At 47.9% G+C, this 26095-nt stretch overlaps 3 protein-coding genes across 3 annotated transcripts; 2 read left to right on the top strand and 1 right to left on the bottom strand.

Moving 5' to 3' along the window:
* Positions 1–1269: 1269 nt before the first annotated feature.
* On the bottom strand, positions 1270–4832 carry LOC124695561 (PHD finger protein ING1-like). Its single transcript, XM_047228392.1, has 7 exons — positions 4751–4832; positions 3990–4061; positions 2846–3033; positions 2308–2368; positions 2066–2222; positions 1858–1981; positions 1270–1758 (listed from the first exon to the last, which is right to left on the bottom strand). The coding sequence occupies exons 1-7, from the start codon at positions 4776–4778 to the stop codon at positions 1648–1650; spliced, it is 741 nt and encodes a 246-aa protein (XP_047084348.1). The 5' UTR covers positions 4779–4832; the 3' UTR covers positions 1270–1647.
* Positions 4833–5364: 532 nt separating this feature from the next.
* Positions 5365–10290, top strand: LOC124695560 (chaperonin CPN60-1, mitochondrial-like). Its single transcript, XM_047228391.1, has 17 exons — positions 5365–5382; positions 5550–5681; positions 6106–6265; positions 6726–6901; positions 7003–7098; positions 7270–7374; positions 7466–7552; positions 7648–7737; positions 7813–7893; positions 7998–8066; positions 8586–8663; positions 8750–8845; positions 9041–9140; positions 9232–9335; positions 9410–9515; positions 9606–9684; positions 9928–10290. Exons 2-17 carry the CDS (start codon positions 5625–5627, stop codon positions 10034–10036), a joined length of 1593 nt encoding a protein of 530 aa, XP_047084347.1. The 5' UTR covers positions 5365–5382; positions 5550–5624; the 3' UTR covers positions 10037–10290.
* Positions 10291–10929: 639 nt separating this feature from the next.
* Positions 10930–15006, top strand: LOC124701420 (cysteine--tRNA ligase CPS1, chloroplastic/mitochondrial-like). Its single transcript, XM_047233467.1, has 9 exons — positions 10930–11277; positions 11512–11575; positions 12447–12608; positions 12917–13087; positions 13165–13446; positions 13538–13663; positions 13819–14022; positions 14126–14311; positions 14403–15006. The coding sequence occupies exons 1-9, from the start codon at positions 10979–10981 to the stop codon at positions 14607–14609; spliced, it is 1701 nt and encodes a 566-aa protein (XP_047089423.1). The 5' UTR covers positions 10930–10978; the 3' UTR covers positions 14610–15006.
* The last annotated feature ends 11089 nt before the right edge of the window (positions 15007–26095 follow it).

The raw sequence follows: 26095 nt of genomic DNA, 5'->3' as shown, positions 1-26095 counted from the left end.
GAAGATGCGCACCGCGCACGTAGTTTGAATTTACGGTAGCCGCTCACCGAGTCACCATCATCACTCGCGGCGTTTTTTGTCGTGGCCTGTTGCCTATTTACTTTTGGTCCAGGTGAGCAGACAAACGCGCTGGGTGCCTCCAGCCATGCCTGCCTGTGCCATGGCCGTGGCAGCAGAGCTACCTTTTTACGGGGAGCCGGAGCCCACACTGGGACTAGAAGTGCGGGTGAAGGGTGATATAGTACCGTGACAGCCTTTTGATTTTTGCCCGAGACGGCGGAAACAAACTCCGAAAGCATCTTCGGTCTGTTCCTAAACCATAACACAAAGAGACTACCAGCGCACGGGAGAACTGATTTTTGGGTCTAGCACGACTCAATAGTGTGTTTGGTGCCTTGAGGTTGTCCCCGCTATAGATGGTACATAGGGTACCTTCTTGGTGACTTAGACGGAAGACATGTCCCTCGAATCCTCGATGTTGGTGAAAGCAGGGTGGGTACCAACTGCCAGCATCCTAGCTGATGCAATTAGTCTATGCCACCCCTCACACCCCTCTCTCACAATGCACCTCCCCTTCTGCCCCTCCCGCCGCCCCCTATTTCGCCATCCATTTCGACGAGGTAGTTCGTTTGCGTCAGATTCCACAACCCACCCCCTCGACTCGGCCGCAAACAAGGTGGCTACTCCTCGCACCCAAAACACACGGAAGATGTTTGGTCATTTGATTGTTGCCGCTCGTGGTTCTTGCTTCTGACGCCTCCGCTGGTTTAGAAGACGCCTTCGACGCCGACGTTCAAGAGCACCTGTCAATCTTCACTTGTCTTCAAAAATAATTCAAAACGCCGAGTAGAAGAAGGGGAGCAGTGGCAGCAGAGCTACTCCGATCCATATTAATTGACTTCAATATGAACCGGAAAAGGAGTACTTTTTCATGGGAAGCCGGAGCGGCGGAGCCCGCACTGGGGCAAAAACTGAGAGTGAAGGGGTAATAGTACCGTGACAGCCTTTTGGCGTGGCTGGCCTGGCTCCCGTTGATCTTTGGCCAAGACGGCGTAAACAAACGCTGAGCTTTCCAAGGCCATTATTGCCCACGCCTCGTCTCTGTGTTGGACAGCGTGGCTGTGTCAGCTACACCGTTGCTTACACCTAGTCGTGCGCCGTTGCAATGCTACTTCAATCCACGTGAATCGACACAAGCCCGCGCTACAAAATAGGCTTCATGATATCGCTGGTAGTGACAGTCAAACGCAACTACAGTCTGCACACGACTGGAAATGAAACTCTTCAGAATGTATAGATCCTTTGGTTCCACGCCTACACATCGCCGGCTTTGCACAACGGACAATGCTAGCTCTACAGCCTATAACCAGGTACATGAAAAGACTGCAGAAATCTCGGTGATCAGTTCATTTCCCTTCACCAACAGAGAAATCCCCAAAGTCCCAAACAGGGGCCACATATCTACGGCATGGGTACTCCTCAGTAATGTTACAGCATGTACATGATCACTCTTGCTACATCAGTTTGCTTCCCAACCAAACCACAGGCCAACAGCAACATGTTCTTCGCTCGGCACAATGGTATCCAACGATCACCACGGGCAACCATGCGCTTACCACCTCCTAGCACCAAGACCATACATGTATCTCACTTGCCTTTCCGCTTCTTTTGGTACGAGATGCAGCTCCCGCAGTACCACTTCCCCTTGGGCTGCTCCTTCACGCCTACGCACCCAAAGTGGAACCACTCGATCTTGCACTGCAAAGCAAAAAACACCAGCAGGATCAGAAAACCAAGCAGAGGCAAGACTGACGGCGCTCAAGAAGAACACATACTAAAGAGGAGAACGATACTTACCTCAGGGTTGTCGCACGCGACCATCTCGCCATAGCTGACTTGGTTGCAGAAGCAGTATGTCGGCTCATTAGGGTCGACGGGCAACTCTAAATCTATAGGTGGTGGCTCCGTGGGTACTTTGGCCCTGCAAAAAACGAGAGTTGCGATGTTACAGTGAGAAAACACGAATGCCTTATATGGCTTAATCCTATTCAGACAGAAAACATACTTCTTTCGCCCTCCTCTGCCTCTTTCGCCAGCTCTTCCACTTTTTGGAGCTGGGTCGGCAGCTGCGAACCTTGAGGTACCGGCACTAGCAGGAGCAGCTGAAGTAGCTGCTACAACTGTATCTGCCACAGCCGCGGCTGCAGCTGCTGCCTCCTTTTCTGCTCACCAAAAACACGGACAAGTTCTCAGTAAGAAAATTTATGTTATGAAACTGCAGCGTCATGCAATTGCTACTTTCAGTACCTTGCCGATGTTCCTCAAGCTTCCTCATGTACTGGTCGAGCTGTTGGATATGAGCATCAACCTATATCACGTATCTAAATCAGCACCAATCAAAATCCCGCATATTCACAATTCAGGAACACTCAGCAATGTCACAAGACATGCTTACGCAGTACAACCTAGCAAGACATAAACTACACAAGTAAATTTCTGGACAAATCTAATTGAAACATTCTGTTACTTTGAACGTAAAGCCTCATTGTAAATAAGATGGCAGATATGTTCAGCTTGGACAAAGGAAAGGTAACAACATGAATGAATATGATACTGACATAAAAAGTGACATTTTATTTCCAGTTGGGTGGAGAAAACAATACTACTACCACAAATCGATATTTTTCCTTTTAAGAAAAAGAAGGAGTGATATAAAAATTGATGGTAGTATTTCCAGTCTCTTACGGCCTTATCCTATTCTTTCTTTCACATAATCAATTCTCTTTATCTACTCCCCTCCCCCAATCAAAATAGAGAAGGACGAATGTAACTAAGAGACTTTTACCAGGTCATAAGTTTGTGTGGCTAAAGCCACCTTCTCATCAGCAATTCTAACACAATGTTTCTGCTCCTCAACAGCTTCATCAGAAAATTTAAGTTTTGCTGGCTCAAATGTAATACTTCCAGATTCAAGTCCATGCTTAATGTCCTCTATTTCTTGTTGACAGCGCTGCTCATTTTCCAGTTGCACACCTAACCAGAAGCACAAAGTGGGGCTAAGGTCAGTCAGAGAAATCAAGCTAGCTCACATTACACTTTTGGAAATACATACTAGCGCTACTCTTTTTTTGCTTAGACATCAACACAGTCTCCACACCTTTGACGATTAACTTCTCCATTTGGGTGTTTGAAGAATTTGTTTAATTAATATGTAATGACGAGATGAAAATATATTTTTATGACCTCTTAAGTAATACCCAGGCATGGCAAATCCAAATACTATGTACATATTAGAAGTCAAATTTTATAGTTGTCTGCACGTTTCCTAAAAGAAATCTAAGAAAGAGCAGATACAGCAAATAGTAAGCTTACTGCCAAGCCTGGACAACATAATATATATCGAGTTGGCAAGGTATTTCCTACGATTGCAGGTTAAACATGCCATGACTCAGCCAAGGTAACATAACTAATGTTCGTCAAGTTTAGAAAAGTGGATCTTAATCAAGTCAAGATGTATATAATTGTCTTCCAATTACTAAATGCTGTCTCGCAGAATTGTCCACAATCCTGCAAGTAATACTACTAAAATTGTTGCATAGGCCTATTTGTTTGAAAATAAGTACTACATCCGTTTCAAAACATAATCCTTTTTAGAAAGCTCAACTAGCTTTCTAAAAAGGCTTATATTTGGGGACAGAGGTAATAGTGCTCAACAGTAGTCAGAAAAAAAAAGCAGTACACTGGTGTTCCTTCGAACAAACATAAAATTACCAACGAAAATGGATCATTTGCATGCACAAGCTAGACATAAAACAATGTAATTAACCTTAAGATGCATCAGTGACTCTAACTAGCCCTCCACTGTGCCCAAACTTAGTTGTCTATTCACATCGCGATGCAGTTCTATAACAGAAGATAAAAAGAGCGGGTTGGTTGTTGGATCAGTTCATGGTGGCACAATACAATGTGGCATTGAGAGCTCTGCGTACCTTGCAAGCTTCTATCAAGCTCCCGCATCAACGAATAATTCTTGTGCAGCATAGCCGGCAATGTTTCAACACCTGGCAAGAATCAAATAGGATGTTACATTTATGCACGCGTTGAGGTGCGCAACTGCATCTCAGCGATGAAGTTACCATTTGAGGAGTAAGCTGACTCAAGAAAATGTGATACTAGAAACTTCTGTCTTTGGTTGGAAAGCACTCATTCTCCCATGTCCAACAATGCAACCATATATGTATTCTAGGTTCCAATTAATCTGTATGCGCAAGGAAACATGCGAGTGCCGACAAGAAGAATTTTTGTCGAGAGCTAGTAGTATGCTAGTACAAAGTACACATGGTACAAAAGGTAGGACTACACATGTAAGGCCAACTCCCCAGCGAGTTATCTCCCATCTACATAACCAGCATGGGCACTGGATACCAGCATGAACAAGGTGTTTCGAGTCAGTTTATGACACGTCAAGAAATTATTAAGTAATTCTTCAAGGAGGCACGCCGAGCAGTTATATACCAGCTATTACACTTATAGCAAGAAAAATGCAGTTCAGTTAGCTTAGGCGCTTCAGTTAGCACGTGAGAAGCATCGGACCAGGGGTGCGTAATCGGCAGCAACATCCCGGAATCACGGACTAATCCACGCCTAAGTACGAAACGCGGCGTGATTCGAATGGCGGGCTCGCGAAGCCTGTGCCCTAGAAGCGAGGGTTAGCGTTAGCGGCGTGGGGAGGGAGGGAAGGGACACTCACTGGCCTGGAAGTCCTCGAGGAACCCCATGGCGTCGGATCGCGGACCACCACGGTCGACGGCGAGCGGGGGGAGGCGGCGAAGGGAGGGGGACCTCGCCGGCCGGTGGTGGGGGCAGGAGGTGGAGTTCCGGTGCGGAGATCGGAGATCCCCCTTCCGCAAGAAAGGGCGTTCGCGTGCGGGGCCCGCCCTCTGACAAGCCCGCTGGACCTAGTTGGGCCGCGCTGCTCGGCCCACGTTGCGGCCCACGAGCGCGAGCGGGCGGCTAAACCCTAAACCCCTCGCTGGATCCTTCTAGAGGCAGCTAGCCGCTCCAAGTTCTTTCCCCCTCCCCAAGTTGCTCAGCCCTTTTTCACCCGCCGCGGCTCGCCGCCTCCTCTCTCTCGCTCACCACTCAGAAACCACCCGCGAGATCCAACGCCATTCACCTTCCCACGGCATGTACCGCGCCGCCGCCAGCCTCGCCTCCAAGGCCCGGTGAGTCCTCCGCTCCGCCTCCTCCTCGCCGCTCCCTCTCTCTACCTCACCCCCGCGCCGCCGCGCTCGGTGGGCGTTTTTGTTCGCTTGATTGAACCGAGTCGCTGACAATGTGTGCTCTGCTCTGCGCAGGCAAGCCGGGGCCGGCGCTCGCCAGGTGAGCAGGGTTTTCTGCGAATAGCTACTGTGTTACCGATCGCTGGCCGGAAATGTTTTTGATCTGATAGATAGATTCGTCCTCGTCCCCTGCTTCGGGGCAATGTGGGCTCTGATTTAAGTTGACCTCGCGAGGTGATGTGCTTTGCTTGTGATGATGCTGCGCAGGTCGGGAGCAGGCTCGCCTGGAGCAGGAACTATGCTGCCAAGGACATCAGGTTCGGCGTCGAGGCCCGGGCCCAGATGCTCCGGGGTGTTGAGGAGTTGGCTGATGCGGTTAAGCTGACCATGGGTCCTAAGGTATATGGCTTTTCTCGTGCGTTATCCATGTGCAGAGTTCGTGATCTGAGATTCTGATTGCTCTAGACGTATAAGATTATGGCTGTTGGTGCGTCTCACACTAGGTTGCTATCAGATGTATGAATTAGGATATTAGCCAATCCCAAACGTATACGTACATGTTTCTGCCATAAGCATATGAGTACAAGTAATAGGCACAATCTTGCCTTTAAGCCATGGTAGATGTTTTGTGCATGAAATTTAGTTGAAAATTTCAAAAGCAAGTCCTGTCACTAAGGCCATTTAAGTAATGATTCATCGGATGCCTTCAGTAGTTATGTAAATCTTGGCTTGTGATATTTTTTTTTTGGGGTTGGTTTTCGTGGTAGATATTGAGTTTTTATTATGCCAAACAATGCTGAACTAGTACATACTTGTGTTACAGGGGCGCACTGTCATTATTGAGCAAAGCTTTGGTGCTCCCAAAGTTACAAAGGATGGAGTGACTGTTGCCAAGAGCATTGAGTTCAGCGACAGGGTTAAGAATGTTGGTGCGAGTCTTGTGAAGCAGGTTGCTAATGCGACTAATGATACTGCTGGGGATGGTATGACTTAGTTCTGCACTATTAATAATGCCCTTCAAGCTTGTCATCATGCAGATACATTTGTATGGACTTGCCACCTTAACACTTATAATAACAGTATTATTGAGCTGAGCGTAGCGTAATAAAAAAAAACCAGTAGAAACAATGAATTGTGGAAGATTTTCCTTTAATGTCTCTGCTTTCTGTCAATCTGTTCTCCATGTTGCTCATATTTTCTTTTGTCGGAAGCCATAATATCACATTTGTTATGGACTTGGTTTTGATTGATTTTTTCGTAAATTCTGAGTTGTTATTCCTTGATAACTTGATAACTGCACTATTTAACAGACTTTTACAAACTTATCTAGTCATCATGTTATATATTTCTCACCATTCAGTTCTTCCTAGTTTTTTGTTGGAATTGTTCATTGGTCTCATTTAAGGGCGCTGTGCAGCTGTGCTGATGTTCAAAAACTTGCAGGTACAACATGTGCCACAGTTCTGACAAGGGCAATATTCACTGAGGGTTGTAAGTCCGTTGCGGCTGGAATGAATGCAATGGATCTGAGACGTGGTATCTCAATGGCTGTTGATTCTGTGGTTACAAACCTAAAGGGCATGGCCAGAATGATCAATACATCTGAGGAAATAGCACAGGTAACTCTAGATCTGCTATCAGTCAGAAGTCTTTCTTGTATGTTTTGGTTATCCTATTCGGCACACACACACTATTATTTATTCATTACCCTTTTAAAAAGGTGGGTACTATTTCTGCTAATGGTGAGAGGGAAATCGGTGAGCTGATTGCAAAAGCTATGGAGAAGGTTGGTAAAGAGGGAGTTATCACCATTGCGGTAAGTCAAAGCTTCAAATAACGCCAATACAGCCATTGCATAATTTGCAGCTCAATTTTTTTTCCTTCCACATGCTCACTTGGGTTCATATTAACGTTTCATGAATATAAACTTATATCATTTTCTTACTATAAACTTATATTTTGAAATTCCTCGTCAAACATTTTATAGGATGGTAACACACTATACAACGAGCTTGAAGTTGTGGAAGGCATGAAGCTTGACAGAGGTTACATCTCCCCATACTTCATTACCAACCAGAAGACCCAGAAATGTGTAAGTATTTTTTTTTTTTGCTTTCTTAGTGTTAAATGTACTGTTGGCCTTAAAATTATTTTGATTGTATATTCACGTTTGTCTCTTACAGGAACTAGATGATCCCATAATCTTGATATATGATAAGAAGGTATCCAACCTTCAAGCTCTGATCAAGGTGTTGGAGTACTCCCACCAGGTATTTGTTTGCTTGCATTTCTGTTTCTGTTTCTGATTTTCTATGGTCGTCTTATATTGCAAACAAACTAATGTCCCATATTTTCTCTCAAACAGAAGCAAAAGCCTCTGCTTATTGTTGCAGAAGATATAGAAAGTGAAGCATTGGGTATGTTGATTCTCAACAAGATTCGTGCAGGCCTTAAGGTCAGTCTTACTCTCCATTTGTTTAGTGGGTACTCATATATAGAATTTATCCATCTTACTGGACATGAAATGTAGCTCTGTGCGGTCAAAGCTCCTGGTTTTGGAGAGAACAGGAAATCCAGCCTACAGGACCTTGCTATCCTTACAGGTGGAGAAGTAAGTCATACTCTAATCATGACGTCAATTTTAGTATTGCCTGTTTTACAGTTAGCAAATCCTGGCATCCATTTTTATTGAATTTCGCATTTTCCTGCGATCAGGTCATATCTGAAGAACTTGGAATGAACCTTGAGAAATTTGAGCCTAACATGCTGGGTACCTGCAAGAAGGTAAGACATTTTACAGCTGTTGGACTGTACATTATGTTTTGGATCTTACCATCCAAGTCATTCAATACAATAACAAATATCAGCTTGCTGGGAAGTAAATTTTACCATGTTTGTGACAAATTATGTTTATTTCTTGTAGCACTAAATATTATGTACTGTACGTTTTAGACTTGTATTATACATACTGTTCACCTTGCTGGGTAGTAAAATTGATCCTGTTTGTGATGAATTATGTTTTTTCTTGTAGCACAAAATATTATGTAATTTATGTTTTAGAGTTGTATATGTATAGCACTGTTCAACTTATAAGAGGAACATTGTTCTTAGGCATATAAGTAGATTCTTGTGTACCAGTGTTTTGACAACTTCTAGAACTTGACTGGACCCATGTGTAGAGTGATAGTCCGTACATTTTAGAGCAAGCTGCTTAATTGTAAATACAGGCTTAGATGTTTGCTCTGTTGAGTTGTAAATGATGCTTAGTATTCATGCTTCAGGGAATTGTTCATGTGCATGCAGGTTACAGTATCAAAGGATGACACTGTCATCCTTGACGGAGCGGGTGATAAGAAGGCTATTGAAGAGAGAGCTGAGCTGGTCTGTTCCATGTTAAATTAACTTAATTTATTATCAGCCTGAACATTGTGTTACAAGCTTATCACTGTTAATTTTATTTTGAACAGCTGAGATCTGCAATTGAGCAAAGCACTTCTGATTACGATAAGGAAAAGATACAGGAGCGATTGGCAAAGCTTTCTGGCGGTATCGCTGTTCTGAAGGTAAAAACTGTTATCTTGTAAAGGTTATGTTTATGTTAGACTATTGTGCTATTGCTTAATTGTCACATTTAAGTACTACATACATAGTTAGCAGATAGGTTTTGGTTATTATTAGGCATTTGATGGGTATGTTATAAGAAAACTAGCGCCAAATTTAATGGTATCAATTTTTGTTTTTCCTGAATTCAATCTTAGATTGGCGGGGCGAGTGAAGCAGAGGTTGGTGAGAAGAAGGACAGAGTGACGGATGCACTAAATGCTACGAAAGCTGCAGTAGAGGAGGGTATTGTACCAGGTACCATACTTGAACTCTGCTGTTGAGTTTCTGTGTTTTATCATATATGAGGAAATTATCATGGCAGAAAGTCTGATCTGTTTGTACGTAGGTGGTGGTGTTGCCCTTCTCTATGCGTCAAGAAACCTCGATAAGTTGGAGACCGCAAACTTTGACCAGAAGATTGGTGTTCAGATCATTCAAAATGCTTTGAAGGTTTGTGAGTTTTCTCTTCTTTTTAGTCGGTTCATGTGTCCCTTGCATTGCCTGATGACTGTACATTTCTGCAGACCCCAGTGCACACCATTGCTACAAATGCGGGTGTAGAAGGGGCTGTGATTGTTGGTAAGCTCTTGGAGCAGGATAACACCGACCTAGGCTATGATGCTGCCAAAGGTATGGTGCAAAGTTCAGCCATTTTTGTTCTGTTTAACTTGGTTTTATTCATGTTTCTGATGTTGGATGTGTGCACTGATCCCCGACCAGGTGAATATGTGGACATGGTGAAGGCTGGTATCATTGACCCACTTAAAGTCATCAGAACAGCCTTGGTGGATGCTGCAAGGTACTGTCTCGTATTTGTCTGCATTTTTATTTGTAAAAATTATCTCAGTTGCTGCATGATCACATACCTTTGACTCACTAACATTGGTCAAGCTGCATTGAAGTAGTGAATGTTATCCTAGAAATATCTTGAAGCTCTCTGTCTGATTAGCCAAATGTTGAAGGATAGCAATGATAGATATTGAATATTCATTATTCTTTCGAGCCATGACACCGGTTATTTTTTTTCTCCTTTTGACTGCAGTGTTTCCTCTCTGATGACCACCACGGAAGCTATCATTGTTGAGAGCCCCAAGGAAGATAAGGCGGCACCTGCAATGGGAGGAGGCGGCATGGGCGGGATGGATTTCTAGGCTTTGCTCCCCCACTAATGTCGAAACAATGTGATTATGTGAAACATTTAGGCTAGACCTTTTTGCAGTCTGTGTTCATCTCTATGCACTGTCCGTATGAGGAGGCTGTCCCATATTTTGTTCTGCGGCAAGAGGATTTAAAACCTCAAAAATACTTTATGCTGTGGTCATGCAAGCATTGAGATATGAATTCATCAAGAACTGAAAGCTCTTTTATGCCGGTTTCCATATTACATCATTATTATTTTGGTGAAGCTTGCATCAACTCTTATTTGCGTGTGTATGAATTACAACCGTTCTCTTCAAAATATGAACAAAGTGTGTGATCTGTTAGTACGCATATTTATCAGGTAACAGGCCTTGGAAGGTTTAGGCTTTGCTCGATGGTTGTGCATTGTGTATATTTTGATTCCATTCGTTCCATTTGTTTTCCCCACCCAAGCTGGTATTGCAAACAGCAAGCAAGGTTCAAATAATTCATCTTTAATTAATTATCTTCCAACTTCCAATGAAAAACAGATAGTAAGTTGAACCCATACAAATATGAGCATGAGGTCGTACTTGTTCCTACTGTTCATGTACTTCGTGTATTTGCTTAGTGAAATGAAATAGAAGATGATATATGCTACAGTATATAAAAAAACAAAAAGCTCTCAGCAGCTCTCGTCTTCCCCACCTATACCTTGCAGTCTCCCTCAGATCTGGGCCGGCGCCATAATTAATGGCCTTATTTAAGAAAAAACGGCCGATGCTAATTTCTGAAGAGATAAAAATCCAAACATTAAGTGCAGGGTGTTATCTGCAACATTCGCAATACTACAGTGAATGGCAAGCAATCCCCCGAATTAAAGGGCAGGGATATCACCGCAAATGTTCCTTCGCTTCCCAGTGCTTCCCCGCTCCCTGCTTGCTGCCCGGGTTCTAGGGTTCCCCTCATCTCCAATGTCGGCGCCGGCTCCAGCGATGGCGACCCTCGTCTCCAACCTCACCGTCGCGGACGACACGGCGGCGGCGCCCTCGCCTACCGCCCCCACGCCCGCGGCGGCCGCCCTCCCCTCTGTCTCCGCCCCCACGACGGCGGCGCCGCCGCTGCAGCTCTTCAACTCGAAGACGAAGAAGAAGGAGCTCTTCGTGCCGCGGGTCGAGGGCAAGGTCGGCATGTACGTCTGCGGCGTCACGCCCTACGACTTCAGCCACGTCGGCCACGCCCGCGCCTACGTCGCCTTCGACGTGCTCTACCGGTAACGCCCTGCCCCGATCTGGCGCCCGATCGCTGCGTAGGTTCGCGATTTCCCGAGATCGAGTTGCTGTAAGCATGTAGCTCGATTCTGTCAAAAAAAAGAGAGAGCATGTAGCCCGATGCGTTTAGATTCTGAATTTGGTGCTTTGAAGTGAGTGGGGATTAGGGGGTTTTAGCTTCGTGCTGGAGCGCCTTGGGTGCCTTCATTTCCTAATTTGTCCTTGATCTAATGCAGGTATCTCAACTTCTTGGGGTATGAGGTCAAATACGTCCGCAACTTCACCGACATCGATGATAAGGTAATGATCCATGCGCAGCACTCTAGATGTACACTTAGTAGTTGAGTAAATGGGAAATTGGTCTGAATTACAAGACAATTCGAAGTTAATTTGCCTTACTTCCGAACAAAGCTCGAAATAATAGTCTGGACTTGATATGTACCATTCTCCCGAGACCATAGTTGCCATCAGCCCTGACTATCAGCGCCACTCTCTTGGCCATGGGCGCTTGTTTCAGGGAGCAGATCTTACGGTTTATGTGGTGCTTTTTTAGTGAACCCTGTCTATCAGCGCTACTCGCTTACGAATTAATATGTGTATGGTTCAACTTACTATCTGTTGCTTGTGTTTGCTGAAGGACTTGCTTTTTTTTCTTTTCTTTTAAACATATACTTTTATTGGGATCGCCAAATGACTGCCAAAGAGAGTTTGTTAACACACTCGTTGGATCAGTTAAAAGCCTTGAATTATACTCAAATTCAAAATGAGTTGATTTTAAGAAAACACAATTATGCTCTGACTGATGTTGTTAGCTCGATTGGAACTTGGTTCTGAACTACAGAACAATCCGTAGTTAATTGGTTATTACTTTCGAACAAAGCTCAGTAAGCAATGAGCCATTTTTTGCCAGAGACCATACCTGCCATCAGCCCTGACTATCAGCAATCTCGTGGCCATGAGCGCATGATTCATGGGGCAGATCCTATAGTTGGGCTGGTGTGTTGCTGCCATTTTTATGTTTCCACTTTAGATCAACACTTCACTCTCATCATCATGCAACATATTATTAATTTCTCAAAATGAACCTCTCTTCTGAATATTTTTCTCATATGAACTTATTTCCTTAGCTTGTAGTGTTGTAATGATTCCACAACTTGCTACGGTTTTGCAGATTATCAAACGGGCGAATCAGAATGGTGAAACCGTAACCAGCTTGAGCAGTCGGTTTATTAATGAGTTTCTTGCTGACGTGGCTGAGCTGCAGTGCCTGCCTCCTAATGAAGAGCCTCGTGTAACAGATCACATTGAACATATTATAGAGTTAATCACCGAGGTATTTTTGATTTCTCTGTTACTGTTCAGAATCATCTCCAATGCTACCAACTCAGCTGTGTTACTGTTCCATGTTTCTGTTACTTATTATTGTCATGATATACTTTTCCAGCTGCTTGTTGCTCTATAAAACAAAGTAACACTGATGTATTTGTTTGTCACCATTCAGATTTAAGTATAACTAAACACAGTCTTAATTTCACCTGCCAGTAGTGTCAATCATGTGTAACATGCTGCACATGATAATTGTATTTTATCTCTCGCACTATTCACTTGTTAAAACTCTACTGACTTTGTGTATGTGAACAGATAATCAAGAATGGCCATGGCTATGTTGTAGACGGCGATGTTTACTTTTCAGTCGCTAGTTTTCCTGAATATCTCAGTTTATCCGGTAGGAAGCTGGATCAAAATCGTGCTGGTTCGCGCGTTGCTGTTGATCCAAGAAAGCGGGATGATCCAGACTTTGCACTATGGAAGGTAAGTTTGATGCATCGCAGTGAACAGTTTACTCTTGCACACCACCACTTTCTTCTTATTCTTATTATCATGTCCAGGCTGCTAAGGAGGGTGAGCCTTCCTGGGAGAGCCCTTGGGGCGCTGGAAGACCAGGATGGCATATTGAATGCAGCGCAATGAGTGCTCACTATTTAGGACATGTATTTGATATCCATGGTGGAGGGCAAGATCTGATATTCCCTCATCATGAGAATGAGCTTGCACAAAGCCGAGCAGCTTATCCAGAAAGTGAGGTCAAATGCTGGATGCATAATGGCTTTATTAACATCGATGATCAGAAAATGTCGAAATCAATTAATAACTTCTTCACGATCAGAGACGTAAGGGGATGATGTCTGACTTTAAAAAAAATATATCATTTATACTTTTATGGTATGTCCTGACGTGTCTAAACATATTTCTTCTTTTCAGGTTATTACTCTGTACCATCCTTTGGCTTTGAGATTTTTCCTTATGCGCACACATTATAAATCTGATGTGAATCATTCCGATAAAGCACTTGAGATTGCATCTAATCGTGTATACTACATTTATCAGGTGATTTGCTTAGACTTCAATATTTATGATTTTTTTTTGTTTCAAATCGAAATTTAACATACTTTTGCTTCAGCAATAGGATTCTGAACCTGACCTTGCGATCTTTGGCTATCTTTCGTAGTAATAATATCTCACTTGGTATATGTTTTGTGCAGACCTTATATGACTGCGATGAAACTGTGTCTCTGTATCGTGAAGAGAATACATCAGTCCCGGTCCCAGCTGAGGAGCAAAAACTGGTCGACAACCACCATAAAGCCTTTTTGGAATGCATGTCAGACGATCTTCGAACCACAGATGTTCTGGATGGCTTCATGGAGCTGCTGAAGGCAATAAACAGCAATTTGAATGATCTGAAGGTATGTCAATGCTGCTTATTTTCAAGGTTTTGATGCGACTAATCCTGGAGTATATCCGTTCCCAATTCATATTAGCTGATTCAAACACATTTTCCACGTTCAGAAGTTGCAGCAAAAACTGGAACAGCAAAAGAAGAAGCAACAACAGCAGAAGAAGCAGCAGCAGAAGCAACAGAAACCACAGAAACAGCCACAAGACCACATTCAAGCTTTGGCTGCACTGAGTGCTGAGGTTAAAAACAAACTGTCCATCCTCGGTCTGATGCCACAGTCATCACCTTTGGCAGAGGTACTAATAAAGCCACACTATCTAGAGAAGATTTCTTTTTTTCATCTTATGATGAAACTGCACTCAACATGAGCAAATTTCAATCCAACAGGTACTGGAGCAACTGAAGGTGAAAGCGCTGAAGCGGGCAGGGCTGACCGAGGAATGGCTGCATGAGCAGATTGAGCAGAGACTCGCCGCAAGGAATAACAAGCAGTTCGCTGTGTCAGACCAGATCAGGAAGGACCTTGCCAGCAAAGGCATTGCCCTAATGGATGAGCCTACTGGCACGGTGTGGAGGCCATGCGAACGAGAGTAGCCGTGGCTATTGCATGCCTGGTGTAACAAATGACAGTGAACAATTGAAGTATCTGCCTGGCTATTGCGCCCGGTGCAGATTTACTCCGATCACCGTTTTTGGAAGTGGTAAGGTATTTCTGTAGGGTTTCCAGTTTCAGTGAACAGGATGATGAGAGCTGGGTTGGTGGTTGCTTAAGGCTGAAGGCACCCATATATATTGGTATTCTTAAGTACTCCGTGCTGAATCTCTGTTGGATTTGACCTTAAAGTTAGTGGTTGAATTTGAATGAACGAACTGATGAGTCGCTGTTACATATAATCTCCTTCGGATGTTGCAATTATGTTTGTGTCGAGATCAAGGTTGATTGGATGATAATATTGGTGCTCTGAACTTATAAAACCTGCTTAAACTCTGATGATCTTGTGTGCCCTCTTCAGTTAGGCAGAAATCCATACTAAAGGCCTGAGAGCATCCCCAGCCGTTGGGGCTCCCCAGGCCGAAATCCGGCGCTATTTAGCGCCTGATGGATGTATTTTTTTTGGCCTGGGGAGGCCAATTTTCCCAGTGGCGAGCCCATGGTCGCCTTCACCCACCGCGTGCATAGCGACGGTGTCGCCGGGAAGGGCAACCGTCGGAGTGCCCTCGTCGCTTTGAACCTGTTATCACCAGATCTTGGCCAGATCAGGAGGTGGACCGTAAGGGAGATGGGCTTGGAAGATTACATGTGGAAGATCTCTGAAGCGGCCTTGCACGAAGGATTTGGGCTAGATTGCCCGTGTATCTTTAATTATAGTAGATTGCATCATAGATTAAAAGTTAGAGTTTATGTCGTACACGGTGGGGATTATTCCCACGTTAGAAAAGTCCTTTGGACTATAAATATGTATCTAGGGTTTATGGAATAAACAACAACCAACGTTCAACACAAACAATTCTCGGCGCATCGCCAACTCCTTCATCTCGAGGGTTTCTCCGGTAAGCACCATGCTGCCTAGATCGCATCTTGCGATCTAGGCAGCACAAGCCTATCCTGTTGTTCATGCGTTGCTCGTCGCCGAAGCCTTTTGATGGCGAGCAACGTAGTTATCTTAGATGTGTTAGGGTTTGCATTGTTCTCCGTATCATATGCTTGTCGTAGTGCAACCCTCATGCATCTAGCCGCCCTTACACCTATCTTAGGTGTAGGGGCGGCACCCCGCTTGATCATAGTTTAGTAGATCCGATCCGTTACGGTTGCTCCTTGTTCGCAAGGATTAGTTTAATATCCGCATTAGTTAGGCCCTACAAAGGGTTGGAGGATCCGGCGGCGTGTAGGGTGACGTTTGCTAGCCCTAGAAAGGATGTTCCGGGGATCAACCTCGTGTTGGTTTTTAGGCCCCGTCTAGGATCGGCTTACGGTCACCGTGCGCGAGCGCGAGGCCCAATCGTGAGTAGGATGATCCGATTATGCGGTGAAAACCCTAAATCGTCGTAGATCTTATTAGCTTTATCTTGATCAAGCGGGACCACCATATATTCGGACACCTTGTACGAATCATGGGTGGATCGGCTCTTTGAGCCGATTCACAGGATAACCCGAGAGCCGATCGAGGCTCGTATTTAATGTTTACGTGTATGCCATGCGAGAAACTAAGCGAGGCATCATCCAACACCTTCACGACCGTGTATAGGTCAGGTGGCACGCCCTTGCGATAGCATCGGACGTGTGACCGGGAGGCTTTGCGGGCCGTCGCTGCGAGGGACCGGGGCCGGCCGCAGCCCTAGTTGTTCCCGGCTCTACTCGTGTTGCCCGTCTCGCCCGCCGGTGGGTTTCGACGTCAACACATTCCGGCACGCCCGGTGGGACAACCTTCGACATCCACCACATCGCCATCTACATCCGAGATGGCGGAAGGCACTCCGGTCAAGTACGAGGATCCGCTCGATGAGCTCAAGAAGAAACATGACGAGATCAAGGCAACCCTCGAAGCCGAACTCATCGGCTCATTCCACCGAACCCGCTCCCATGGCGTCGGGTGCAAGGGGTTCACACCGAAGGCGCACTCGATGGAGTGGACCTGTCCGCCCCGTCGGAAGAACGCACCGAGTCGCTGCGGCGAGGAAATCAACTACATGGTGGCTCATTCACCGCACCGCCACTCGAGAGCCTCGGTGAACACTTTGGAGCGTGTCGCTCGCGCGTGGTCCGAGAAAATCATGAGCCACCGGTATTCTCCGTCGGGACCAGCTCGGGGACTTTCAAAGGAGAGATGCCACTCCGGTCCCATCCTCCGCTGCCGTTCGCATGGGCAGCACCGGAACCGCCGAACTCATCGGCATACGTCGTCTACAAGATTGGTGGTGATCCTAGTGACTACCAATTCCTACCCGAGGCACCCAAGGAGATCCCGCACGGATACGCGTGCGCATACGTACTCAGACTGCAATACTCGGGCACTCTCGAACCAGGTTGCAACAGCGAGGGGCCTCCGGGACAACAGGAGGAACGTCGGGAGCGCGATCTTGTGAAGCAAACGTGGCTAGCTAAGTACGCCACTCCGACAACCCTCCAAAGCCCAGCTCCTGCAGGTTGGCTTAGAACCAGAAAAGCAAGCATGGCTGGCTAAGTATGCCACCCCGGCGAATCTTCAGTGTTCGACACCTTCAGCCATCACCGCGGATCAGATTTGTGCAATCCTGAAAGATCTGTTCGGCATGATGCCGAAAAGGAAGACGTTCGGCTACACCAAGCCGTACCCCAACGACTACGAACTGATCCCGCTACCACCCAAATATCGGCTCCCGGACTTCACAAAGTTTAGTGGATCGGATGGTTCCGGCTCCATCGAGCATGTGAGCCGATATTTGGCACAGCTGGGCACGATCTCGAGCATCGGACGAGTTGCGTGTGAGGTTCTTCGCACGGTCCCTCACAGGATCGGCTTTCGGGTGGTACACATCGCCGCCACCGAACTCCATCGGACTTGGAAGCGGTTGGAAGAACAGTTCCATGAGCAGTATCACTCGGAGGCTTCCGAGGTTGGTATTGCCGATCTAGCACAAGTACGACGAAGCGCGGGGAGACGGTGTCGGAATACGTCCAGCCGCTTCAGGACCATTAGGAACCGATGCTTTTCGGCTCATGTAAGTGAAAAAGAAGAAGTCGAGTTGGCGGTGGTGGGTCTCTCATCATCGATTAAGGACGTGGCCTCCCAAGCGGACTACCCTTCATTGGCGCACATGGTGCGAGGCCGTCGGCATATGAGCAGCGCCACCCGGATGTCTACCAGGACAAATTCAAGCGTGCGGTGACCCTGGTTGAGGCGGACGAGGATGAAGGTGCTCGCGGGAGATCGAGAGGTAGCGGTGGCTGAATGGACTCGAGCGGCGGGCCCCGTGTCCTGCAAATGGGTGAAGCCACAAGGCCCTCCAAAAGGGTTCGACTTTGACGTGACCAAAACCGAGCAGATTTTTGATCTCTTACTCACGGAGAAGCATATAAAGGTACCCGAAGGCCACAAGATCCCCACGGTGCAAGAGCCGAACGGAAAGCCATACCGCAAGTGGCATAACACGTTCACCCACACCACCAACGACCGCAGGGTGTGGCGGCAGCAGATCCAAATGGCGATAGAAAATGGACGGTTAATTTTCAACCGATACGCCATGAAGGTCGACACACACCCCTTCCCCGCCGTGAACATGGTGGAGTATACTTACCATGGAGGGTGCCAGCCGGATTTCTCGTGCAATATCAACATGGTAGGACCTGGACACCACTCTGGTAAGGACGGAGATGAGGGCAGCTGCTCTCATAGCAAAGATACAGAGGAAGCCGCTCCACGCGATCGGCTCCGCCAAGACGGCAAGCGCTACGTTACAGAGGGAGAAGTGAAAAAGATAAGATATCAGCGACCTCTCTCTGATCACCTCCTCAACAAGTATGTGAGTCAGTATGACCAACGCCGGCGATACGGCGATGATGATGAAAGAGATCGTCTGGCTAGAGAAACCAGAAGACGTCGTCGGCATGATCGCGAGGAGGAGGAGCACGAGCGCCGTGCCAAGGAAAAGTTGGGGGAGCGAGTCGACGAGGATAGGCACTGGGACTGCCCCTTCTTCAGACACTGCTGGGATTCAGGAATGAGCCGATTGTGGGAGCGAGTCGACGAGGATAGGCACTGGGACTGCCCCTTCTTCAGACACTGCTGGGATTCAGGAATGAGCCGATTGCCCACAATCGGCAATTGCCCAGAATGCAACCAGAAGAAGAAGGAGACAGCCAACGTGTCCGTGTTCAAGCGCCTAGGGCCTCTCCCGCCACAAAGCAAACGTGCTGAGTCCCCTCGGTTAGAAGATCTCGAGGATTCATAGGATGAGGGGGAAGAAGAAGACAGGTACCACCGGCCAAGGTGGTGCCCTGATGGACTCAGCCGTTCCCAAAAACGCAGGGTTCAGCGATTGCGCGGCCTGGAGGAAGCCGAAAGGCTATACTTGCATACACTGAGGAAGGCACGACCTGATCTGGCTGCGAAAGTTCAGCGAACCCTGGATGAAGAGGGTCGTCCACGGAAAATGGAATGGCGCCCCAAGCAAAAGAAAGCCGATGATGAAACATCGGCTGGCACAAACATGGTGCTCGTCCTTCCGACGAAGCTTAGTGCTCCACGGTTACACGACGCACTCGAGGTGGACGACAACAAGCGCGCCAACATGATAAAATCAGAGATTGGGCTGGTTCTATCCACTGGCCTAACCGTGTAGCTGGAGCAAATCAATGGGCAAACGTGGCGAGGCTGATCCTTGTGATCGGCCCCAAAAAATTTATGGAGGAACATTACAAAACCTTCATCGAGCAAGCAACGTGGAGGCCGATTCCAGCAATCGGCCAAAATTACCCTCACCATCCATTCTGCCTGGGTTCAGCATTTAATCCGACAGGGGATACCTGAAGAGCCGATACCATCAATTTTCTTGACAGAATCGGCTCGGGGGGGGGCACCTAGGTGGATGAAACACGAGGATATGCAGTAGGAATGTCTTGCAAGTACCCAGCAGCCCAAGATATTCTTTGATGATGGATATTGAGGTATGGGGGCCGATACATAAATCGGCCGTAAAAATTCAAATTTTTTTTAAGCGCAGCTGATGCGTGGCCATCGATTCAAGAGGTATAACTGTTACAACCAGAGGGTCAATGGAGCAGGAAGTGGGCTACGGAGAGAGACTCTAATGGAAGAACTCCTCAATGGAGTGGTTTAAGGGCTCAGGTCCTCTCTTCAAGAACAATGCCAAGAACAGCATGGATGTGCAGATCGGGCTAAGGCGGTCTGAAGAAGCTCGGGGGGCAGCTCACCCTGAAGGTTCTCGGCTCTGGAGAGCCGATTTTGCTGGGAATCGGCTGGCTCTGCATGATAGTTCTCTCGGACATGATCTAGCCCAGGTTCATTTGTCTGAATGGCATGCCTTCGTTTCTGTCTCGCCTTGACTAAGGCTCGGGGGGCAACTAATTTGGGAGGTGCTCTGTTTTTGAGGGCCGGTTGGATTTGCATCGGCTGACCCTGCATCATGATTTTTTCCGAAAGCGGTGAGCTGAGGAGTTGGAGAGAGAAGCCGTCGTTTTGTACGAGGTTGGGACCGTCCTGGTGCTGCAAGAAAAGGAAGGGGACCGGTTTCTCAAATCAGCTGATGAACAGTCATGGGCTATGGGATTACGAAATACCATGGTCAGGGAAGAAATCCGATTCGTTGCTATCGGTCTTGGTGTGGCAAGCGGAAGGATGTAAATTGGATTAATGGAAAGATAAATTGGAAGAGCAATTCTCATTAATTCAAAGGAGCGGCTTTACAAGAAGAGCCGATGGCTCTCGAAAGAGGGATTTGGTGCCTAGGGCACTGCTACTACTAGTCCTACTCTACTAGTCGTCGCTGTCCTCATCATCGCCGTCGCCGAGGTCGTCGGCGCTGCTCCCAGGAAGCTCCTCGTCACCGCTGCCCCAGCCTTTGGACGGAGCTTCGTCTTCCTCGTCATCATCATCGTCCTCGCTGTCCGCCCAAGAGCGGAAGCGCTTTGTCGGCGGGTACCCAGCTGAAGAGGAGGAATCATCTTCCTCCTCCTCCTCTTCTCCTGCTTCGTCATCATCTTCATCCTCGTTGTCTGCCCACATGCGGGAACGCTTCTTCGGCGGAAGCGTGGCGGAGGGGGAGGCCTTGGCCTTCGCTACTTCTCCTTCTTTCTTCTCCTTGTCGGAGGAAGTGGGGTTCGCCCGGAGTGAGGGTCGTCCTCATTCTTGCTCTTCGGCGAGGATTGGAGGGGAGGCCCGAGTGGGAGGAGGAAGAGGAAGACATTGCTACGAGGAGGAGAGGGTTTTTTGGTGCCGACCGCTAGAACAGAGGAGGGGGATAAGGAAGATTGGTCAATCGGCACGGTTAAATAATGGGGAGCCTAGTGGAGATTTAATACCATTGCAGTTTCCGAGGAAGTGATGATAAAGCTATCGAATTTTACGGTGGAGTTGGGAAGACAAGGCATCATGATGAAGGATTCCGCGGCGGTTTCGCTCTCGCTACGACATGACCCTTCGGAGGAAAAACGAGTGGTTTTGAAATTATCATTACCAAAACCAGGGGGGCATGTGTTATCACCAGATCTTGGCCAGATCAGGAGGTGGACCGTAAGGGAGATGGGCTTGGAAGATTACATGTGGAAGATCTCTGAAGCGGCCTTGCACGAAGGATTTGGGCTAGATTGCCCGTGTATCTTTAATTATAGTAGATTGCATCATAGATTAAAAGTTAGAGTTTATGTCGTACACGGTGGGGATTATTCCCAAGTTAGAAAAGTCCTTTGGACTATAAATATGTATCTAGGGTTTATGGAATAAACAACAACCAACGTTCAACACAAACAAATCTCGGCGCATCGCCAACTCCTTCATCTCGAGGGTTTCTCCGGTAGGCACCATGCTGCCTAGATCGCATCTTGCGATCTAGGCAGCACAAGCCTATCCTGTTGTTCATGCGTTGCTCGTGCTGAAGCCTTTTTGATGGCGAGCAACGTAGTTATCTTAGATGTGTTAGGGTTTGCATTGTTCTCCGTATCATATGATATCGTAGTGCAACCCTCATGAATCTAGCCGCCCTTACACCTATCTTAGGTGTAGGGGCGGCACCCCGCTTGATCATAGTTTAGTAGATCTGATCCGTTACGGTTGCTCCTTGTTCTGCAAGGATTAGTTTAATATCCGCATTAGTTAGGCCCTACAAAGGGTTGGAGGATCCAGGCGGCGTGTAGGGTGACGTTTGCTAGCCCTAGAAAGGATGTTCCGGGGATCAACCTCGTGTTGGTTTTTAGGCCCTGTCTAGGATCGGCTTACGGTCACCGTGCGCGAGCGCGAGGCCCAATCGTGAGTAGGATGATCCGATTATGCGGTGAAAACCCTAAATCGTCGTAGATCTTATTAGCTTTATCTTGATCAAGCAGGACCACCATATATTCGGACACCTTGTACGAATCATGGGTGGATCGGCTCTTTGAGCCGATTCACGAGATAACCCGAGAGCCGATCGAGGCTCGTATTTAATGTTTACGTGTATGCCATGCAGGAAACTAAGCGAGGCATCATCCAACACCTTCCCCGACCAGGTATAGGTCAGGTGGCACGCCCTTGCGATAGCATCGGATGTGTGACCAGGAGGCTTTGCGGGCCGTCGCTCTGAGGGACTGGGGCCAGCCGCAGCCCTAGTTGTTCCCGGCTCTACTGTGTTGTCCGTCTCTGCCCGCCAGTGGGTTTCTGACGTCAACAGAACCGTCGTAATAATGGTCCGCGAAGTGGTCTGGAGAGCCCAAATGCCTCGTCGGGAACGGTCGAAGTAGCCTCGACGCGACAACCGCCGTAATGGAGCATGAACTCCGCGGAAGAGCAACCGCCGCTCTCGAGACCTACATATACGGTTTCCAACGGCTGACGCCATTCATCTATTCTCTCCTCACCATCTTCTGTCAACCATGAGCGATCGCTCTTGGCCATCGGACACCGATAGCGAGGGGAAGGCGCCTGGATTGCGCCATTGGTGGGATCCAGCTGCATCGTCCAGCAGCGACGATTCCCCCCTCCCCCCCCGCCGGCCAGCGAGGACGAATGGGATGACGACGAGGAGGAGGACGAAGAGGCCGAGGAGCAGGCCGAGGAAGAGGAGGAGGAGCAGGAGGAGGAGGAGGAGGAGGACGAAGAGGCTGATGAGGACGCTAACGACGAGGAGGACTCAACTTCCTCCGACGAGGAGGTGACGAGCCGGAAGCATCGCCGCCACGACGATGAGGCGGGGCCATCTAGGAAGAAGAAATAGTTAAAGTTTGTTTTAAAGTTTTTATATGTAATTTTTATGTTTATTCGAATTATATATAATTTGTCTATGTTGCACCACTTGAGAGTTCAAAGCTTTCGTTCGACGATGGTATTGCCGTAGATCGGGAAGACGAGGGTAGTGCCGTAGATCGGGAAGACGAGGGTATTGCCGTAGAAATCCATGCCATTGTCGCCGACAGGTCGGGGCCACCAAACGGTTCCCGCGTTTTTCTCTCATCCGGAGTCCCCGAGCGCTCCCCGGGGGGCCGGAGATGGCCTGGGCTCTCCGGACGGATGAAAGGTCAAATCCGGACGAAAACGAGGAACCGGGGGCGCGACTGGGCCGTTTTCGTCCATCCGGATGACAAAATGCCGTTCTGGGGGCCTCGTCGGGGGACGGCTGGAGATGCTCTGACGCTGTGATGCTCTCTGCCGGTGGAGCTGGCCGGTGCCCCATGCACCGGGCATGAGTAGGCCTGGCCAAGATGATCGGCCTGTGCCAACTCGATCGAATCTGTCGAGCAACGGTGCAGGCTGGCAGCGTCACGACTAGGGTGTCAAGGTGGGATCCCGGTGGGATGTCATTTTGTACTATGTAGTTCAAATCTTAATGTCAAAATTTGTACTAAAAAAGTCAAATTATACTACAAGTGGGACAAAAATGGGATCTCACTTGACACCCTTAGTCACGACCATGGTTGCCGTTTGATGCCTTTCGTTCAGAAAAGCCCTTCCTGGAGCCGAGAGAGACGACGACGACCACCCAGAGTGGAGCTGCCTACCTTGTTGCTACCTGGTACTTCCATTTATTGCCGTCCTATGTACTCAGCCGCATGCCACTGCCACGTAGCAGTACTCACATCTTTTGCTGTCGGATCACCTCACTTCTGCCATGCAAATTGCAAGGGCATCTTCCGATTACCAATGTCTGGACTGACCAAACGCTGCCTACACACTGGGGTATCAATTGATATTGACAAGCCGTAGCCGTTCCACCATGGAATCGTCGTTCCTATTCTTAGCTGTTTTGACAAAGCGCTCCACGAGGGGCAACGCCACTGCTTGCCGGTATGCAAATGTGCCAACATACAGTAGCCAACCGGAGTACCCAGACTAGCAGATCTGGTCTAGGTCACTAGGTGCATTCTCTTATCAAAAACAAGCTAGCCTTCTATTCATATTTCAGTTGTTGGTTTGCTTCCAAATCTAGGCGCACGAGTGCTGCACTCGCCGATTCAACGTAAAAATGGGCACTTGATCTGGCGTTCATAGCAGCACATGGTACTATTTTGGTGCTACTAAAAGATTCTTTCCACAAGTGTAAACACTCCCCCATTCTGCTTGTGATTCTCTCGCAGATCACTCTTCAGTTGAGTTCACCTCCACATCGATGCCATGACATCAAAACCATACAATGATACAAACGTAAATTCACACCTGGTATCTGCATCTAAAGTTGTATATGATGCCCCCATAGGGGACTTCACAGCGATTTGCGCTTCTAGACCGTCAGATCTCCCCACCTGTGTATCTTGTCCGTCCATTTTTCACTAGGCCCTCGCGCGAACCCACTTTTTATCCATGGGTCGTGTGAAAGCCCGCTCCGGCCCGGCGTCTCGCAGGGGAGTGGGGAAAAGAAAACCCTATCGTCCCCGCGCGTGTCGCTGCCTCTCCGCCTCCTCCGGTCGCGCCGCCCTCCGCCCTCCGCCCTCCGCCCGCCGCCCGCCGCCCTCCGCCCTCCGCCCACCGCCCTCCGCCCTCCGCCCACCGCCCGCCGCCCGCCGCCCGCCGCCTCTCCCTTCTCCTCCCGTCGCGGCGCAGTGCCGTGCAGCGCCTGGACCGACCTCCCTTCTCCTCACCCATTTTGCTCGTGCCTCCTCCTCTCCCGCTCGTTCCCCTCCTCTCCCCTCAACAAATCGCCTCGTCTTCGTTGTTGGGCTGCCGTCGCCACTCCCTTCTCCGGCCGATCTTTCATCGTCGCCATGGCCTGCCGGGAGAAGCGCCTGCCTTGTACGCGAGCAGCTCGTGCGGCACGAGCGGGGCGCCGGCTGGGGCGCGAGCCCCGCGTACGGCACAAGCTCGAGCGCCCCTCCTGCTGATGGTGAAGGAGGAAGTGCAAGGGGCGGGTCGCCGCCGCTATGGAGGCACGGCTCCCACTGCCGTGTACATGGTGGAGAGGTCGCCGTCGACGAGCGGGATGAGGAGGCGTGCATCGATGCGGGGAGGGCGCCGCCAGGACGTGTACGAGCGCTTCCTTCTGCAACGCAAGAGGAGAACGTGCCAGAGAGAGGCATCCATGGCGCTTGTTCCGTCGACTTGTTCCCAGCTATTGTGGTCTGCCCCGCTGTCCTCCTCCTGTTCCTCCTCTCCATGAGCTCGCTCTGCTAAGCAGCCGCAAGGATGACGCTGATGGAACTACTGCAAGATTCGTGGGATCTCCTCAATTTCTCTTTCTCTCTAGGTTTGCTCTGTTTAATTCATGCTTGCTTTGATTTAGTGCGGTGTACTTGGAGCAGGTGCATTCTCCATTTAATTCGTCTTTGCCTTGAATTAGTGCAGTGTAGTGGAAACGAAATCTGTGGCAGATGACATGTTGAGCTGATAGTTCCACCCCTTTCTTCTACCCGATGACAGACGACGAGCCGAGGTGAGCAGCCATCAGCCCTTCTCCACCATGTTGTCAACAAAAATCCAAGCATGTTGTTCACACTTTTGATATTTAAATTGAGCAGAGATCTAGAGGTTCTTGCATTCAATAAACAGGTTTATATTTAACAACATTTTTGTTTACACGTACATATCTAAATTGGTCATTTGACTGAATTTTTGGTGGCTGCTAATTGTTCAATTTAGATTCTTTTTGTTCATCCATACACGGTTGGCTTTAATGCATCTAATAAGTTGATTGTTTCATTTTTCAGTATTGGATGGGGAACTTTTCAACCAGTGAACTGTATTGTTACATGTGAACTAACACACATTCAGTTAATTGAGGTTAGCTTTGTATAGCTTCTGTTGTTGATTATCCAACTATGTTGCCTGGTGTGTCTCCACCTACCATTCATGCTTGCTATTTGATATGAAGGATTGTAGGTTGTTGTGTTGCATAGGCCAGCTGCTCGCAAGTTTCCCAATTGAGAAGAAAATAATATGATCCGCAACAAAATACAAGCTTTG

The sequence above is a fragment of the Lolium rigidum genome, chromosome 3, assembly GCF_022539505.1.
Source record: "Lolium rigidum isolate FL_2022 chromosome 3, APGP_CSIRO_Lrig_0.1, whole genome shotgun sequence".
In the NCBI taxonomy this organism is placed as follows: domain Eukaryota; kingdom Viridiplantae; phylum Streptophyta; class Magnoliopsida; order Poales; family Poaceae; genus Lolium; species Lolium rigidum.
This window is presented reverse-complemented; position numbering and strand designations above follow the sequence as displayed.